We start from the raw sequence: 19,664 nt of genomic DNA on the forward strand, positions 1-19,664 counted from the left end.
AGTGAGGACTGGTGGAGGACAGGTGAGGACTAGTGAGGACTGGTGAAGGACAGGTGGAGGGCAGGTGAGGACTAGTGAGGACTGGTGGAGAACAGGTGAAGACAGGTGGAGGACAGGTGAGGACTGGTGGAGAACAGGTGAAGACAGGTGGAGGACAGGTGAGGACTGGTGGAGGACAGGCGAGGACAGGTGAGGACTGGTGGAGGACAGGTGAGGACAGGTGAGGACTGGTGGAGGACAGGTGAGGACAGGTGAGGACTGGTGGAGGACAGGTGAGGACTGGTGGAGGACAGGTGAGGACTGGTGGAGGACAGGTGAGGACTGGTGGAGGACTGGTGGAGGACAGGTGAGGACTGGTGGAGGACAAGTGGAGGACAGGTGAGGACTGCTGGAGGACAGATGAGGACTGGTGGAGGACAGATGAGGACTGGTGGAGGACTGGTGGAGGACAGGTGAGGACTGGTGGAGGACAGATGAGGACTGGTGGAGGACTGGCGGAGGACATGTGAGGACTGGTGGAGGACAGGTGAGGACTGGTGAGGACTGGTGGAGGACAGGTGAGGACTGGTGGAGGACAGGTGAGGACTGGTGGAGGACTGGTGGAGGACAGGTGAGGACTGGTGGAGGACTGGTGGAGGACAGGTGAGGACTGGTGGAGGACAGGTGAGGACTGGTGGAGGACAAGTGGAGGACAGGTGAGGACTGCTGGAGGACAGATGAGGACTGGTGGAGGACAGATGAGGACTGGTGGAGGACTGGTGGAGGACAGGTGAGGACTGGTGGAGGACTGGTGGAGGACAGGTGAGGACTGGTGGAGGACAGGTGAGGACTGGTGGAGGACAGGTGGTGAATTACTGTACAGTCACCTTGGACTCTGTCCTCTGACTCAGTAACAGAATCGAACTCCACCTTTTTATTTCCCAACAAACAGTTTGTTTGCCTAAACGTGACCATGAAGGTCTTAGTTACCTGTCTCACCTGTGTGACATCAGTCTAACTGCAGCCCACTCGTAAAGAAAACCGTGTTGGTGTAGGTGAAGGTGGAGTCTGGGAAGAGTCTCTGTCACCTGCTCACCTCTGCCGGCCTCTGACCGAAGGTCCACTCTGGCTGTGGCCCAGCATCACCGAGGGGCAGCTGTGCACCTGGACCAGGTGTGTGGATTCAGGTATGCAGACACCAGATGGAGTTGAGAGAAAACAACATGTGGCAGCATCTGCTCAGGCCTGACAGCTGACCCAGGTGTGATCAGCAGGTGTTCCTCCTCACACAGCAGCCGACGTAACCACAGACCTGAACATGTGACAACCTCAGGTGGTCTCAGAGAGCGAGAGGCTGCTGACCTCACGTTCCTGTAACATGTAAATGTGCTGACGAGGCTGGTTAGCTTGTGTCATGGATGTCCCGTTACTGTCAGACTCTGAGAACAGCCACGTGTTGTGGACGTAGATTCTCCATGAAAGATGAGCGACTAATAGTTTAGCCTCCTGCTGATCTTGTCGCTCCATCTGATTAAAGTTCATGTTTATGTAACGTCACAAACCGACATCAGAATCGGTCATGATTCAAGCTGCCAACGTCTTAGTATGCTAACAGTTTAGCCTCCTACAAACCCAAATGTTCATTCTGGCTCATGTTTGTGTAGCTAGCTAGCGTTAGACCAAGGAACAATTTGTACTGTTCTGTACTTTTACTGTTAATGCAGTGTTTTCACAGTGCGGTGCTAGTACTTTTACTGTTAATGCAGTGTTTTCACAGTGCGGTGCTAGTAGTTTTACTGTTAATGCAGTGTTTTCACAGTGCGGTGCTAGTACTTTTACTGTTAAAGCAGTGTTTTCACAGTGCGGTGCTAGTACTTTTACTGTTAATGCAGTATTTTCACAGTGCGGTGCTAGTACTTTTACTGTTAATGCAGTGTTTTCACAGTGCGGTGCTAGTACTTTTACTGTTAATGCAGTGTTTTCACAGTGCGGTGCTAGTACTTTTACTGTTAATGCAGTGTTTTCACAGTGCGGTGCTAGTACTTTTACTGTTAATGCAGTGTTTTCACAGTGCGGTGCTAGTACTTTTACTGTTAAAGCAGTATTTTTACAGTGCGGTACTAGTACTTTTACTGTTAAAGCAGTATTTTTACAGTGCGGTAGTAGTACTTTTACTGTTAATGCAGTATTTTTACAGTGTGGTAGTAGACCTCCTGCTGAAAGGACATGAACACTGACTGACCTGTGACTGTCATCAGTTTCACTTCTGACACCTGAACTGAAGTGTTCACTGAAATCTTTTCGGGTTCAGTTCTTCCTCTGTGGTGCCTGTTCTGGTGTTCTGATTCTTCTTCTGTGGTGTTATTCTGTGACTCAGAGGGTGGAGTGGTGGCTGTGGGAGAAGAGAGTTAACATGAAGCTCCGCCCGGTGTGGGGGGGGTGGTTTTGGGGGGGGGGGTCTGGGTCTTGGCAGGCCGTCCCCTTGGAAACGTCTCCTGGGTTGCGTGCTGAGGCTGTCAGATCTCTGCAGCCCCGCTCACAGCTCACTTCTCTCCTGCTGACCTGCTCTGTGCTGAAGGTAAGAGCTTTCCCTTCATCTTCATCATGTGCTGGTGAGGAAGACCAGGTTTACCTCCGAGGATCAGTCAGGGCAGCAGCACTCTGAGACACCATGAGCTTTTATAGAACTACCCTGTTTGGGTCAAAGTTAGCTGAGGTCTGAGCTGTTTCTCCCTCTGAGGTGTCATCAGGTCTCTGCAGGTCAGGTGAAACATGCAGTTTGTTCTCCTGCTGACAGTTTATCACAGTTTATCTGCTTCAGTCCTCTGATCCTACCTGAGAACTCACTCCGATCACCTGCTGCAGCGGCCGGTCCCCGTCTCTGCCGTCGGCCTCCTCACTACTTCAGCTCAGTTTGAAAGTTTAGGTAAAAAGACTGAGGTCTGGTTTGAAGTCGTGGGTAATGTGATCGCTGCTGCAGGGACAATCAGGCTGCAGGTAAACACACTGAGGCCTCTGTGGAGGTATTGTGTGCCACATCGGCAACAGGAGGGGGAGGGGGGCTCTGTGGGTTAAAGCCTGGGGGAGGACGCTGGTCTGCTGTTTTATTTTTTAATTCATTTGATTTTGTCTCATCCTGACGTTCGATTATCTCTGAAAATAATTCAGTCAGAGTCCAATTTAGTGCTGCTGTTCAGTTCAGCTGCCGACTGCAAAATTCCCCGTTTTCTGAATGGAGTTCTGCAGAGTTCAGACAGACAGACAGACAGACAGACAGACAGACAGGAGGGAGGGTGGTGGAGGAGGACAAAGCCTGGCAAAGCAAAGGGAGCCTTTCTTCTCCCCCCTCTTCTGTGCCTCCCCCTCCCTGATTACTCCCATGTAAAGGAATGCGGGTTTCCATGGCGATGAGTTAGCAGCTGTTTAAAACGCTCTGTTCAGTTAGACAGGTCCTCCTGCTGTTAGACAGGTCCCTCAGCTGTTAGACAGGTCCTTCAGCTGTTAGACAGGTCCTCCTGCTGTTGGACAGGTCCCTCAGCTGTTAGACAGGTCCCTCAGCTGTTAGACAGGTCCTTCAGCTTTTAGACAGGTCCTCCTGCTGTTAGACAGGTCCCTCAGCTGTTAGACAGGTCCTTCAGCTGTTAGACAGGTCCTCCTGCTGTTGGACAGGTCCCTCAGCTGTTAGACAGGTCCCTCAGCTGTTAGACAGGTCCTTCAGCTTTTAGACAGGTCCTCCTGCTGTTAGACAGGTCCCTCAGCTGTTAGACAGGTCCTTCAGCTGTTAGACAGGTCCCTGTGCTGTTGGACAGGTCCTCCTGCTGTTAGACAGGTCCTCCTGCTGTTGGACAGATCCTCCTACTGTTAGACAGGTCCTTCTGCTGTTAGACAGGTCCTTCTGCTGTTAGACAGGTCCCTCAGCTGGTCTTTAATGTCGAGGCCGTTAATGTCGAGGTCGTTAATGTCGAGGCCGCTAATGTCGAGGCCGCTAATGTCGTGGTCGTTAATGTCGAGGCCGCTAATGTCGTGGTCGTTAATGTCGAGGCCGCTAATGTCGAGGTCGTTAATGTCGAGGCCGCCAATGTCGAGGTCGCAAATGTCGAGGCCGTTAATGTCGTGGTCGTTAATGTCGAGGCCGCTAATGTCGCGTTCGTTAATGTCGAGGCCGTTAATGTCGTGGTCGTTAATGTCGAGGCCGTTAATGTCGTGGTCGTTAATGTCGAGGCCGTTAATGTCGTGGTCGTTAATGTCGAGGCCGCTAATGTCGCGGTCGTTAATGTCGCGTTCGTTAATGTCGAGGCCGTTAATGTCGTGGTCGTTAATGTCGAGGCCGCTAATGTCGAGGTCGCAAATGTCGAGGCCGTTAATGTCGTGGTCGTTAATGTCGAGGCCGCTAATGTCGAGGTCGCAAATGTCGAGGCCGCTAATGTCGCGGTTGTTAATGTCGAGGTCGTAAATCTCAAGGCCGCTAATGTCGCGGTTGTTAATGTCGAGGTCGTAAATCTCAAGGCCGCTAATGTCGCGGTTGTTAATGTCGAGGTCGCTAATGTCGACGCCGCTAATGTCGACGCCGCTAATGTCGCGGTTGCTAATGTCGAGGCCGCTAATGTCGCGGCCGCTAATGTCGAGGTCGTAAATGTCGAGGCCGTTAATGTCGAGGCCGCTAATGTCGTGGTCGTTAATGTCGAGGTCGCTAATGTCGAGGCCGCTAATGTCGCGTTCGTTAATGTCGAGGTCGCTAATGTCGACGCCGCTAATGTCGAGGCAGTTAATGTCGAGGCAGTTAATGTCGAGGCAGTTAATGTTGAGGTCGCTAATGTCGACGCCGCTAATGTCGAGGTCGTAAATGTCGAGGCCGTTAATGTCGAGGCCGCTAATGTCGTGGTCGTTAATGTCGAGGTCGCTAATGTCGAGGCCGCTAATGTCGCGTTCGTTAATGTCGAGGTCGCTAATGTCGACGCCGCTAATGTCGAGGCAGTTAATGTCGAGGCAGTTAATGTCGAGGTCGCTAATGTCGACGCCGCTAATGTCGACGCCGCTAATGTCGCGGTTGCTAATGTCGAGGCCGCTAATGTCGCGGCCGCTAATGTCGAGGTCGTTAATGTCGAGGCCGCTAATGTCGACGCCGCTAATGTCGCGGTTGCTAATGTCGAGGCCGCTAATGTCGACGCCGCTAATGTCGAGGTCGTTAATGTCGACGCCGCTAATGTCGCGGCCGCTAATGTCGAGGCAGTTAATGTCGAGGTCGCTAATGTCGACGCCGCTAATGTCGAGGTCGTTAATGTCGAGGCCGCTAATGTCGAGGTTGTTAATGTCGAGGCCGTTAACATATCTGACTCTTTGATGCTGTGGAAATACTCCACGTTTGAAAACTAGGATGTGAAGTCATGACTCTTCAGACCTGAAAATCTTCCCCCCTTCCTCTGCTCCTCCTCCTGCTCCTCCCCCTCCTCCCCCCGATGAGCTTCTTGACCATCTGTTGGTCCCACCTGAGGACAAGGAGTCTCCGTGAGACAGCAGCTCTTCGGTTGCCTTACTATTGAGGTGGCAAATCTTGACGAGGGGAGGAGAGGAGGAGGAGGAGGAGGAGAGGAATGGGAGGGGGTGTAATGGCACAGAACTGAGGATGCTGGGTAAAACAGGGCCAGCTTGGCAGAGCTGTAATCCCCTGACAGGAAGGAAAGGCTGTGGTGCTGTCTGGATTCAGTATGGAAACATCTGGAGACTAGAGACTGGATAGACAGACAGGCAGAGAGAGAGAGACAGACAGACAGGCAGAGAGACAGACAGAGAGAGAGAGAGAAACAGGATGAAGACATGATGGAGGACATAAAATAGAGTAAAGAGCAGGAGACAGAAAGAGGGACAAAACTCCTCTCTCTGTCTGTCTGGAAGAGGAGGTGGAGGAGGAGGAGGAAGAAGAGCAGGTGGAGGAGGAGCAGGAGGAAGAGGAGCAGGTGGAGGAAGAGGAGGAGCAGGAGGAAGAGGAGGTGGAGGAGGAGGAGGAAGAAGAGCAGGTGGAGGAGGAGCAGGAAGAAGAGGAGCAGGTGGAGGAAGAGGAGGAGCAGGAGGAAGAGGAGGTGGAGGAGGAGGTTTCTGATGAAGCAGCACCAACAGAAACATGAACAGTCACAAAGAGACAATCAGAGACAGAGAGAGGGAGAGAGAGAGACAGAGAGACAGAGAGACAACACAACCAACATACTAACAGTGACTACAGCACTGACAATAGGAATGTGACAGAAAATCATTTTCTAGAGGAAATGAACCTGAATGACTGAACACCAGCATATGGCTTTTATTTTGAAGGGCTGGGGCTGGAGGGTCATGTGACCAGAGAGTTGGGTTGCACAGATCCTGACTGTTCTTTGTCCACCCTTGTCTTCTTCTGTGTGCTCATTTTCCTCAGTGATGGAGGCTGCTGGTCCCACTGAAGCCCCCCCCCATAACCACCCCCACCAGATATGTGATATGCAGAAAACTGCAGATGAACCCTTTAATTAACCACAGTGGTAGAATCTCAGGTGTTTATGTGATGCAGGTACTCTCTGACGTTGGTTCTGTCATCACACCTGCCGACAGGAAGAGGAGGTCGCTGCTTTACCCGCCGTAACAGTGAACCGCCGTCAAAGTGTAATGTGTGTTTTGATGGCAGACGCTCATGGTTTGGTTTGGTGGCCTGTGGTCCCGCCAGGTGGTGTGCAGGACCAGCAACCAAAGGGGCGGGCCGTCAGTTTAAAGGTTCAGTCCGTCTAGTTTATCATCCAACATATATATCCACATATCCATATGATGTAATAAGGAGACGCGACTTTCAGAGGCCGTTAATACGCCAGCGTTAAACACCTCACGTGACTGTCATCTTCTAATGGAGCGAATATCATGTACCACTGGGAGTATTGAAGATGTGGCTTTGTTTATGACAGAGGCCTCAGAACGCCGTCCGCCCACAGTCTGGACCGTGGACGTCTACAAAGACCTGGACTCTGGACTCAGTGCTGGAGGCTCCGCTCAGTCCTCAGAAAGCCCTGTGCTAACTTCCTGTTAGTCATGTCTGTGCTAACGCCCTGTTAGCCCTGTGCTAACTTCTTGTTAGTCATGTCTGTGCTAACGCCCTGTTAGCCCTGTGCTAACCTGAATAATTTAATCGTGCAGCTCTTCTAGACTCCAAATGTTTTCGGCCTGAATGGATCAAACTGTGACGGTGAACTGATCATTTATACGAATGTATCCTCTGACTCACAGACGTCTCACACAGCCCAGGACAGACAGAAAACAGAGGACGCCCCTGTCTCTCTCAGACACCCCCCCAGCGAGTGTCATATGGCCGAGCAGAGGCAGATAGAAACCCTCTGAGCGTGGAGTGGTGGAGTGGGGGCGTGTGAGGTTGGGGGGTTAGGCATGAGCAGGTTGTCTTCCTCTGTCAGTTTACTCTCTCCTCTCACCTCTAATGCCCCCCACCACCACCACCAACACCACCAACAAACGCCCCCACCAGAGGAGAAAAGGCCCTTTATGGGCCTCGGGCTGCTGTTTGACGATGAGCGGGGCCTTCCAAATAAAACAGTTTGTTTTGCTGTGACGTCGGAGCGTCCGCCTCCTCTCCACCAAACAGGAGCACGGTGAAGTGGACATGTGACGGGAACACCGTGTCCCTCCAAGCCAAACACCCCCACCCCCTTGGAGATGAGACTTATTTTCCCCCTCCACCCGGCATGTCAGAAGGTGTTTTTAGCAGCTTCCCGTCAGCAGAGCCTCGTTTTGTGTTTTTCCTGGAGCACAGAGACGTGTCCTTGTGTGCAGGATGTCAGAGACGTCAGTGTGAGCGTCGACGGCCAGAGTCTCTGGACTTTTCCACCACCGACGCTGGAGAATGCCGGTGAACACTGGGGGGCGCTGCAGAGACCCAGCTGCCCTCTGAGCTCAGCTCTCCTCTGACAGGAGGACGAGAACAAAGCAGCAACAATCAGCTGAAGGCAGAGGGTCAGACGGCCTCTGGCCTGCTAAGCCGGATAACTTCCGGTTAGCCATGTGCTAACTTCCGGTTAGCCCTGTGCTAACTTGATTGGGGTGAAACGATTTAACCGTGCAGCTCTTCTAGACTTTCCAAATGGTTTTGCCCAGCGGCGTCTCGTGACGGATACCACTGTTATAATTACATGGTTTGGCCACTATGTCGGACCGTCTTCACGGCCTGTGTGTCACACTAAAGCATATTTTACTTATCTATTATGTGAAGTTATTAAAAAGAGTTTAGGATTAGAACAGAAGTGCTCTTTCATTACAAGAAGACAAAAAGAGGCCTTTTATTTCTGTCCTGTCACCAAACTGTGAGAAATAAATACAAAACCAACTGTGTAGGATTTAAAGTATTATACAATATTATACAAAAGCCAATTAAAGTCAGTTTTTCCTTCTTTTATTGTACCTTCTTACTTATTATTGTCGTTATTAGTTTTTTTTTACTCTAATAAAATATGAGAAGTCTGAACACCACATGTGTGCAAATGTAAATGTGTGTACTGTTCTGCAGTCCTACAGCAGAATGTTTCTGTCAGTCTGAAGGAGGAATGTTGAACAAACAGCTGTTGTGGTGTAAAACACGTCTTGATGCTGTGACCGTCCGTGTTAGTTTGTACAGCTCTGAGAGTCTGTTAGAGGACACGCCTGTCCGTCTGTCATGTGACGATGAGACGTGTCCTAGCTCGTCTCCAAACAGTCTCGCCACGTCCCCTCTGAGCGAGCAGCAGAACAAAGATGCACCCACAGGAGAGCCAGTGTTGTCTAAATGTTACGACGCTGGAGGGCTCATCAACAACACGCCAACAACACACTACAACACGCCAACAATCCCCCCAACAATAAGCCAACACACCAACAACTCATCAACAACACGCCAACAATCCCCCCAACAACTCACCAGCAACACGCCAACAACACACCAACAACTCACCAGCAACACGCCAACAACCCCCCTACAATACACCAACAATACACCAACAATACACCAACAACACGCCAGCAACACACCAACAACACACCAACACCCTCCAGTTCTGTCCAAACATGTCATCCTGTTCAGACTCGTCAGCTTTGCTGTGTTTTTTAGGACTCCCACTGTTTCCCTGGAGGTGGAGTTAACCCCCCCCCCCCGTACAAAGCGAAGGACAGACATGTCCCAGAGTGCTGTGCTCCAGCAGAGGGTGGTGGGGGAGTTCAGACCTCTGGCCTCTGATCCGAGCTGCAGGAATTCCAACTATTCCTGTGGATTAATCTGATTATCCCGCTGGTCTCCTGCAGTATGAGGGACACACCGATTCCCTGTGCTCACTTCAGCCTGACGGGAGGAGCAAACAGCCCCCCCACCACCACCACCACCACCACCACCACCACCACCAAACGTCTGTGTCGTCTGGCTTGACGGGAAAAGGAAGATAACTCAGAGAGAAAGAGGGAGGAAGACCAAGCACCGTCCTGCTCCATCGCCCGACAAAGACGCCCTCATCAGCCCCGATCAGATGGGCCGATAGAAGCTCTTTGTCACGTCAGACACCCACAGGAAAAGTCCCGATCCTGACAGAAAACCCAAACTGCTCCACTTCAGCAGACGTCTGCATGCTAGCGTGGCTACAGTGACAGTGTTAACATAATGAGCAGCGAGGGGCTGCTGAGGATGATGGGAATGTTTCCAATCAGAGGTCATAAAGCAGCAGAGTTTGACCACGTCTGAGGTGTTCATGTTCTCCTAGAGTAAATCACACAGCAGCTCCGCTCTGATTGGTGGAGACATCATGACCAACATGGACGTCACAGCGATGCGATCCGCTCTGACTACATGTCCCTGCAACCAGCAAACATACCTTACATACATATGACATACGAGTGCATACATGTAAGGTCCTACATGTAATCATAGTACCGAAACAAACCCCAGCGAGACAGAGGAGGATCTGTGTGTCATGAATCTTCCTCCTAGAGGTCATCATGTTTCTGTTTGTCTCCACAGACTGAACATGAGGGTGTGGATCGTCTTCGTCCTGTGCCTGGCCGCTCACGCCATGGCTGCTCCTGTAAGTCCCACCGAGTGTGTGTGTGTGTGTGTTTGGGATCCAGCTGCTGTCTTTGTGTGTCTCCTTCAAATTGTTGTTGTGTGTTCATGTGCATTCAGATTCAAATCATGTGTGTGTGTGTGTGTGTCAGGCTGAGGAGGAGCCCATCATGGAGGAAGAGGAGCTGGTGACTGAGGAGCCAGTTGTTGAGGTCAGTCCACATGTTCACACCAGTCAAATGTCACATCAACAGAACCATCACCATCAATAGAAAGATGCACCTTAGTAAAGCAGAGTTATGGTCACAGTTCTGACCCTCGGACTCAGAAGTTCTCTCTCTGACCTGACGATCAGGTGTTTCCTGAGGTGTCTCAGGTGTTTCCTGGGGTGTCTCAGGTGTTTCCTGCCTCAGAGCTCCAGTGGGTCAATGTGACCCTGTATATTCAGCCCATCACAGAGCAGATCATCACTGGTCCAGACTGAACCAGAGGGGGTTGTGTGGAACAAACATGGCTTGGTGATCCCTCAGACTCCCTGGGGGCCATCTGGGGTCCTGGCCCTCCACGTTCAGATCCTGTCAGGTCTAAGGACGGGCTGCGTCCCGTGTCAGAAGAGCCATGTGTTCTGTGTCCCACTGAGTTTCTTGTGTGAAATCCTTCACGTGGATATTCACCAAAGTCTAGCCAAACCCATTAGATCCTCCTGCTCCCCTGAGGCTTTACCAGAACATCAGCCGTGAAAACTCTGTGTCTTACTAGGACGACAGAGAGAGCCTGGCTGTCCTCCATAGCCCTCCGTATCCTAACCCCCACCTAGCGTCTGAGTCTGGACCAGGCTGCACGAGAGCGTTTTCTGGTTTCCTGCTGCAGAGGCCCAGTGGGACCACAGATCCCACAGTTGATAATTTTAGCCGCTCAGGAAACGTCCGTCCTGCAGGCCTCCCCACATGTGGACGCAGCTGCTGCTGTTGTAGGATATTCTGGTCTGGCTGCTCTCAGACTCTGTTTGTCCTTAGGGAGGGGCCGTCTTCAGTGGGGACGTTTAGAAAACCAGGAACATTTCAGCGGTTTGGTTTAAGAGGACATGGAACACAAATAGAGCTTAATGAGACCAGAGCTACAGGCTACAGCTAAATGACTTATTTCTCCATCAGAGTTTGATCCATTCAGTCCAGAAACATTTGGAAAGTCTAGAAGAGCCGCACGATTAAATCATTTTATCCCCATTCAAGTTAGCACAGGGCTAACAGGAAGTTAGCACAGGACTAACAGGAAATTAGCACAGGGCTAACAGGAAGTTAGCACAGGACTAACAGGAAATTAGTACAGGGCTAATAGGAAGTTAGCACAGACAGGACTAATGGGAAGTTGGCACAGACAGGTCTAACAGGAAGTTAGCACAGGACTAACAGGAAATTAGCACAGGGCTAACAGGAAGTTAGCACAGACAGGACTAACAGGAAGCTAGCACAGGACTAACAGGAAATTAGCACAGGGATAACAGGAAGTTGGCACAGACAGGACTAACAGGAAGTTAGCACAGGACTAACAGGAAATTAGCACAGGGCTAACAGGAAGTTAGCACAGACAGGACTAACAGGAAGTTAGCACAGACAGGACTAACAGGAAGCTAGCACAGGGCTAACAGGAAGTTAGCACAGACAGGACTAACAGGAAGCTAGCACAGGACTAACAGGAAGTTAGCCGACTTGGAAAGCCCAAGGCGCTAGTCTGCTATGCTGGGGGGGTGGGGGGTTGGGGGTCCTCACACACAGTGTCTGACCTCTGATGTCCTCCAGGAGCCCGAGGTGGGGGCCAACCCGGTGCAGATCGAGGTGGGGGAGTTTGACGAGGCCATTGAGATCGTTGAAGATGTTGTTGCTGAGAGTAAGTTCACAAACACTCACACACACACTGACGATCACACTGTCTCACAGCAGAGACCCCGACTGACCGGGTCCAGAACGGACCCAGCCTCAGCCAGCTGACGGGCTGGAGGAGGTCACATGATCAACAGATCCCCTTATGACATCACAGAGGGAGCCAAATCTAAACGTTTGCTGACAGACGGAGCAGAAACAGGACGGTCTGTACTCAGTCCGGGGATCTGTAGGGACACTGGAGACACATTTGGAGACATTAAAAAGTACTTTTAGCAGAATGCAAGACCTAAAACCTTAAATACAAAATAAATGAAAAGATTCAAACTCAAACAGAAAATTCTGAAAAATGAACAGGAGTCTCAGGTACAGTTGTCACATATGGAGTGTGTTGTGTGTGTCTGTGTGGACAGAGTGTGTTGTGTTGGGTTGAGGCTCAGTGTGTTTCAGTGTTTCTGTGGCCCGAGGCTGAGCGTGCAGCCAGCCTCCCCCCCGCTCCACATCATACCGCCTTAATAACAGAGCGCCTCCCTCTGTAATGACATGTTGGGCTGAGCCAGGACGTGCAGCAGGGACCCCGCCTGTACACACTGTTCCCTGTGAACACGAACGGCTCAGCCTCAGCAGGGTCTCCACGCCGACGGCTGCAGTTTAACCTTTCCAGGTGAAACACGGCGTCAGATCACAGAGCAGTTTGACTCTGCGCACCAAACTCTTTGAGCCACTGTCCCTTTGAATGGCCACAGCGGGGTGTCGACCCGCTGTCCCCCACTGTCCTTCCGATGGGGGTCTAACCAGCGACCCGGTGCCGAGTGCTCGAGCCGCTCTGCCTCCTGACGTCCAAACACTGAATCTGTGTGCCGCTGTAACACGGGCCTGTCTCCAAGACGTCTGCTGGCTTCACTCAGCAGCGCCGCCGTTTCCTCTCTGACCAAACGCCGGCTGAAGTCGGCTCGGCCTCATTTACAGAGTCATTAAGCCTCCGACAGACGAGTGACCTCAGTGGAAAGAGTTGGAGTACAGTGTACAGTGGCTCATTCTTTCACTCCGGACACTCTTTCTCTATTTAACCAGGTTTGTGAGACCTCAGTCGCAGCAGAGACCTGGACAGAGCAGAAACACAAAGAACCATAGAGAACGTTCACATACAGACGGGCTGAGATCAACAGAATCACAGGAGCTTGTGTGTGTGTGGACATTTTGGATCAGACTGAAGCTGCTGCAGCAACCCTCAAAGATTTCTGTCCCACTTGAGTTCAGACTTTGTCCTGAGAGCAGAGATTTAACAGAGTCGATAAGTAAGCAGGAATGTCTCCAGGAATGTCTTAGTAAATAAAACCCTCCGCTGACCGAGGAGCACTCTGGGGTGAAGAAGGGGTCGGCAGCTGGTGATGAATCTCAGAGCTCCATGAGACTCGTTATCCAGCCTGTGAAGAGACATTCAGAAGGCAGACTTTTGTGTGAAGTGCTCCTTTAACTCAGGGAAAAGCCCGAGTGGGCGATCCCAGCTCAGTATGTGGACCGGCTCTGCCAACAGGTCGGTCCTGGAGGCGAGGAAGATGAGTTTGGTTTAATCTGCTGTCAGACCAGGTTCAGCTGAAGCTGCTCCTGAGTGAGGAGGGCCTCAGGGTGCAGCAGGAGATCATGATTGTGTCCTGACAGGCTGACTCAGACTCTCTCTCTCCACAGATCCCTGCCTGAACCACCACTGCAAGAAGGGCAAAGTGTGTGAGGTGGACGAGAGTAACACCCCCATGTGTGTGTGCCAGGACCCCTCCACCTGCCCCACTGCTGAGGGACAGTTCGAACGTGTAAGTTCACAACCTTTAAGTTAAAAACTCGTGATCATCCTGTGACCCTGAACTCATCGGTCTGGTTTCCCTCTCAGGTCTGCGGCACCGACAACAAGACCTACGACACTTCCTGCCACTTCTTTGCCACCAAGTGCACCCTGGAGGGAACCAAGCGGGGCCACAAGCTGCACCTGGACTACATCGGACCCTGCAAATGTGAGATCTCACCCTCTGACAGGGACTCAGAGCCCAAAGCCTCACACTGTAGAGGGAATCCTTTTGACACAGACTCAAACCTCAGAGAGTGGAACACTGGTGAAATGGTTGATGAAGTCTAACAGTAAGACAGTAAGCTCACTGACTGGAGGGGCTGTTTCCTCCAGCCTGGACACACCCGCCTCACAGGCGCCAGATGTTCATGTTGGCTGCAGGGAAAAACATGTCCCTCATCAAATGAGGTGGAAACATGCAACTCATAACGACTCCTATTATAAAGGGTAATTCTGGTGTTTTTAACCCTGGGTCCTATCTGTCCATATCCTCATGTCTAATGACAGCAGCAGCCAAATGGGCTGCAATGGCTGCAGATAAAGATGTGAGCTAAGCCTTCAAAACACCAAAGTCACACAAACACACTGACTGATGGAGGCAGCAGCAGAGCAGCAGCTCCTGTGTCCTGTTCCCTAAAATCCCTGTTTTAGTGAATGTAGTCTGGTGTGTGTGCTGTTTGTGGTTAAACCAAAAGGATCTTCCAGGTCTCTCTCTGTAGGGATCCTTTCCATGATGCTGTCACACACTTAGAATAACACTCAGAGCCTGTCAGTGGATCAAACAAGCTCTTCTAGTGGACCTACTGTGATCAGGTGCAGTTGTCCCAAAGGATCACGTTGCAGCCATTGCAGCCCGTTTGGTGGCTGCTGGCTGAGGTGATCTACTGGACCAGTTCCAACACTTTTACTACCTACCAGTCACTCAAACACCAGGATGTGGACAGAGAGGATCAGGGGGAGAAATAGCTCCTTTAAGATATTTACAGTTTTACACTCGACATATAAACCAGCTTTGAACTAGAAGAGACTCGTCTCTCTTTCACAAAGAGAAAAATGAATCAACAGATATAGTTCCGAGAAAAGGACAGACAGTGAGTTCAGGTATCTGCTGGTATTTACTGATCTTTGTGAGACAAACTAAGTGAAAATGTAAATAAAGTGTTTTATCTCAGAGCAGCTGAAGAAAAAACACCGTTGAATGAAACAGTTAATCCACAAAGGGCTCAGAGCTCAGTGTGATCTGTCTGAACATGCAGGCTGCATTTCTTCCCTGAAACATCACACACACACACTGTGATGAGTCAGGGCTGCAGGGTTCACATGGAGATGAAGGTGGTGTTCAGCCCACCAGATAAAACAGGACACAGGCTGCTATTTAGGGAAATTTGACTTTAATGTTTAGATTACTTTTGCTTTCAATCATTTTACTTTCATTTGTTTTTCTACTTCACGGGTTTAGACCGAGTCTTTGCCATCAGGCAGTGGGTGTAATAGTCCTTTAAGTAAAATACCACCTTTCACTTAATGGTAATGACAGTAACAGTTAACACAACAGCGGGAAGTAGGTTTGACCGGACTTTGTTCAAACAGGTAGAACAACAGTCGTCCGTCCTTTTGAAGCAGGGAGCAGGTGGCTGACCGCTCAGGTGTGTAGCTGTCAGTCACAGACTGGCGGACTGGATTGGTGCTGACGCCGTTTCTCTTACAGACATCGAGCCCTGCGTGGACCCCGAGCTCAACGAGTTCCCCCTGCGCATGAGGGACTGGCTGAAGAACGTCCTGGTGGCTCTGTACGAGCGCGACGAGGACAACAACCTGCTGACCGAGAAGCAGAAGCTCAGGGTCAGGCTCTGCACCCCACAGCACCCCAACCAGCACCCCAACACACTCCAGCACCCCAACCAACACCCCAATACACTCCAGCACCCCAACCAGCACCCCAACACACTCCAGCACCCCAACCAGCACCCCAACACACTCCAGCACCCCAACCAACACCCCAACACACTCCAGCACCCCAACCAGCGCCCCAACACACTCCAGCACCCCAACCAGCACCCCAACACACTCCAGCACCCCAACCAACACCCCAACACACTCCAGCACCCCAACCAGCACCCCAACACACTCCAGCACCCCAACCAACACCCCAACACACTCCAGCACCCCAACCAGCACCCCAACACACTCCAGCACCCCAACCAACACCCCAACACACTCCAGCACCCCAACCAACACCCCAACACACTCCAGCACCCCAACCAGCACCCCAACACACTCCAGCACCCCAACCAGCGCCCCAACACACTCCAGCACCCCAACACACTCCAACACACTCCAGCACCCCAACCAACACCCCAACACACTCCAGCACCCCAACCAGCACCCCAACACACTCCAGCACCCCAACCAACACCCCAACACACTCCAGCACCCCAACCAGCACCCCAACACACTCCAGCACCCCAACCAACACCCCAACACACTCCAGCACCCCAACCAGCACCCCGACACACTCCAGCACCCCAACCAACACCCCAACACACTCCAGCACCCCGACACACCCCAACACACAAGAACCAGAGTGAAGGCTGGTCAGCACAGGTCAGCATGAGGGGGTGGATCAAACATTCAGAACATTGGGTAAAGACACGGAGGACACATGGAGGAAAGTGGTATCATCACGTGATGACTCAGTAGTTTACGTGTCCTGCTGTAGCACAGCAACAGCAAGTCCACACCTGCTACAGGTGTGTTTATAGAGCAGAGACACTCCGGCCACAGGACCAGTCAGCCGTGTGTGTGTGTGTGTTTCCCTGCCATGCTGAAGACAGTGTGTGTGTGTGTGTGTGTGTTCCAGGTGAAGAAGATCTATGAGAACGAGAAGCGTCTGGGGGCAGGTGATCACTCTCTAGACCTGCTGGCTCATGACTTTGAGAAGAACTACAACATGTACATCTTCCCTGTCCACTGGCAGTTCGGCCAGCTGGACCAGCACCCCGCCGACGGGTATGTCCTCCAGTCCACATGACCACCAGACCACTAGACCACCAGTCTGCCAATCCACTAGACCTGAAGACCACAAGACCACCAGACCACCAGACCACCAGACCATGCTACTGTGGCTCTCTGTACGAGGGGTCTGAGCTGAGGAGTCTGTGTGGTCAGATGGTGGCTGAGGTCCTGGCAGCTGATTGGCTGCGTGGCGTGACATGATGACAGAAGATGACCTCTGACTTCTGTCTCTGTGCCGACAGGTATCTCACCCACACCGAGCTCTCCCCCCTGCGCGCCCCCCTCATTCCCATGGAGCATTGCACCACGCGCTTCTTTGAGCAGTGCGACGCCGACAGCGACAAGTACATCGCCCTGGAGGAGTGGGCCGCCTGCTTCGGCATCAAGGAGCGTGAGTATTGGGGGGGGGTGCAGCTCGATGGTCGTGAGGTTAAAACACAAAGCTGAAGCATCTCCCTGGATGTAGAGATGCTCTTTAACCCCACCAGACGCCACCGGTGGTCTCTGAGTGTCTGACAAGAGCTCCTCAGCAGGTTTACACATCATCCCTCTGCTGGGGGGGGTTTGGAGAAAAACCTCTGAATCCATTCTAAAACCCTGATATTGTCTGAGATCGTAAACTCAGAATCTGTGAGAGGAACTCTTTGTCGTCAGTGAACCTTGTGGCGTCTCTTGGCGAGGCTCACCACAGACGGCCGTCTGGTGTTTCTGGGCTAAAACCAGATGTTTTTTGTTTCTAAACCGGGTTACAGAGAAAATCTGATGAGGTCACTGCAGCAGGACAAACGGTGAGCGGTGGCGTCTGTGGCGTTATGAGGTCGATCAGACCTCGCCAAGTGAAGTTCACTGACAACAAAAAAATAAGTCCGACTTTATGATCTCAGGGAATATTTCTTTTTTCACATAAATGTATGACTTTAGAAGAGATGGGCTCCGTCATTGAACCAAAACCAAACGTAAAATAAAAAAATGTAACCGCTGAAGTTTAAACATCAGATAACTAACTAAACTGAAAAGCCTCTAGAATATTTATTCATTCAAGTATTTTAGAAAAGCTGACCTGTTTAACTCACATAAATACTGTGTGTGTGTGTGTGTGTGTGTGCAGAGGACGTGGACAAAGACCTGGTCATCTGATCGTGTGATCATGTGATCGTCTGATCACGTGATCAGCAGCAGCAGCAGCGTGACGACTCCTCGTGGCTCGTAGGGGACGAGGTGCTGATCTCTAAGTTAAAACGGTGCTAACAGCCAGCGACTTTATTTGTTCCTCATAACGACCTTTCCTGCCTATTATACCACTACAGAGAGACGAGCACAGTGTGTACTAACAGTCAGCACCGCTCACACACAGCTCTGGTGTAAATGTGTGTGTTATACCTGCTATGATGTTCTGGGCTTTGATTGGACGGCAGTTAGAAACATCGAATCTGTAAAGTCCAAATAAAGCTTCTAAATAAACGCTCCCTCTGCCTCCTCCTCCACCCCGCCGCTCTCTGCCTCCTCTCTGCTCTGGGTTATGAACACCTCCTCGCCTCCCCGCGCCACAGGCGTGTGGAGGACGTGTTGCTGAATGAGGGGACGCCTCGCAGGCTGAGAGTCTCCCTCCTCTTCCTCCCTCCTCTTCCTCTCTTCATCAATAAAAGCCTATGAAACACGTCACGTGCCTTCATACAGAACGTTTTATTTTGTGTCATGTCTGAGGAGACGCTGTGGGACCAGGAGGCTCCTCCGTCCAATCACCGACGTCCTGCTGTGTCTCTGAACGAATCACATCCTCAAACCAAAGGTCAACCCCCCCATGAGTCAACCCCCCATGAGTCAACCCCCCCATGAGTCAACCCCCCCATGAGTCAACTCCCCATGAGTCAACCCCCCCATGAGTCCAGCCTGAGACTCCAGCAGACATTTTAAAGCTCCTCCAACAGCCCCATGTGTTGGTGTCCTCTAGTGGCTGTAGTCATGACAACGGGAGAAAAGGAGGAAGTCGTGCCGTTTAGTTTGAGAGTGAGAGTGAGGAAGTCCACACCAGGACGCCAGAAGTCAACGATTAATTTTTTCAAATTGACCTTACTTTTGAACAAAACTTCATTTCCATAACAAACTGACCCAAACGGTGACGTTTCACAGCGTAAATGGAACAGAAGTTATTTCCATCCTACAGAGGGCACTGAAAATACTCATATATGTGGTTTAGGAGGTCCACAGTGATTCTACTTTTCAACCTGCTCTGCCCGTTATTATTATTATTACTATTATTATTATGAGAGTGGTCGTCTGTCTCTGTGCCATGTGCCAATCACACTGACTGGCTGACCGGTCCATGGCGGGCCCCGCCTCTTGCCCAAAGTCAGCTGGGATTGGCTCCAGCCCCCCCACCCCACCATCGGTGTAGACGATGGATGGATGGATGATGCTTATTATCATCATTATTGATAATAATTCCCAAAGGTTTGGCTTCGTGGCTGAAGCTCAGAACTGATCTGATAAATAAATGAAATGGCTGAAGGTAAAACAGGAAACAGACCTCGGACCATCTCAGCAGCTTCTTATAATAATAACGATGTGAATAATGTGATCTGAAAGGTGCTGAGACACACGAGAGAGACAGACTCAACACGAGGTAAGACCTTTATTTGTCACATGCACAGTTATACACAGTATAATGTGCAGAGTGCCTGTTCCAGACTGAAACCGGTGGTAAATATCCTGCAGGTTGGGGAGGGTGGTTCCGGTGGTGGGCTCAGCCGAGCCCCTTTTCCACCGCAGGAACTTTTCTCATTTACCTGGGATTTTGAAAAACCTCAGTGCGTTTCCACCAAAATGACCTGGAGAAAAAAACTTCCCCTCAACCCCAAACCTTCCCCCGAAAAAGTATCTAGCAGGAGGAACTTTTCAGATG

At 51.1% G+C, this 19,664-nt stretch overlaps 1 protein-coding gene across 1 annotated transcript; it reads left to right on the forward strand.

The window, feature by feature from the left end:
* Window positions 1-2,484: 2,484 nt before the first annotated feature.
* sparc (secreted protein, acidic, cysteine-rich (osteonectin)) lies at window positions 2,485-18,422 on the forward strand. The gene is made up of 10 exons (XM_070836700.1): window positions 2,485-2,557; window positions 9,983-10,046; window positions 10,177-10,236; window positions 11,824-11,911; window positions 13,594-13,715; window positions 13,793-13,913; window positions 15,456-15,589; window positions 16,608-16,756; window positions 17,005-17,153; window positions 17,871-18,422. Exons 2-10 carry the CDS (start codon window positions 9,990-9,992, stop codon window positions 17,897-17,899), a joined length of 909 nt encoding a protein of 302 aa, XP_070692801.1. The 5' UTR covers window positions 2,485-2,557; window positions 9,983-9,989; the 3' UTR covers window positions 17,900-18,422.
* Window positions 18,423-19,664: the final 1,242 nt, after the last annotated feature.

The sequence above is a fragment of the Pempheris klunzingeri genome, chromosome 9, assembly GCF_042242105.1.
Source record: "Pempheris klunzingeri isolate RE-2024b chromosome 9, fPemKlu1.hap1, whole genome shotgun sequence".
NCBI lineage: Eukaryota > Metazoa > Chordata > Actinopteri > Acropomatiformes > Pempheridae > Pempheris > Pempheris klunzingeri.

Coding starts and splice junctions, on each gene's coding strand:
- sparc (XM_070836700.1), top strand. CDS start 9,990: ATGAGGGTGTGGATCGTCTTCGTCCTGTGCCTGGCCGCTCACGCCATG. Junction 10,047..10,176: donor CTCACGCCATGGCTGCTCCT/GTAAGTCCCACC, acceptor TGTGTGTGTCAG/GCTGAGGAGGAGCCCATCAT. Junction 16,757..17,004: donor GACCAGCACCCCGCCGACGG/GTATGTCCTCCA, acceptor CTGTGCCGACAG/GTATCTCACCCACACCGAGC.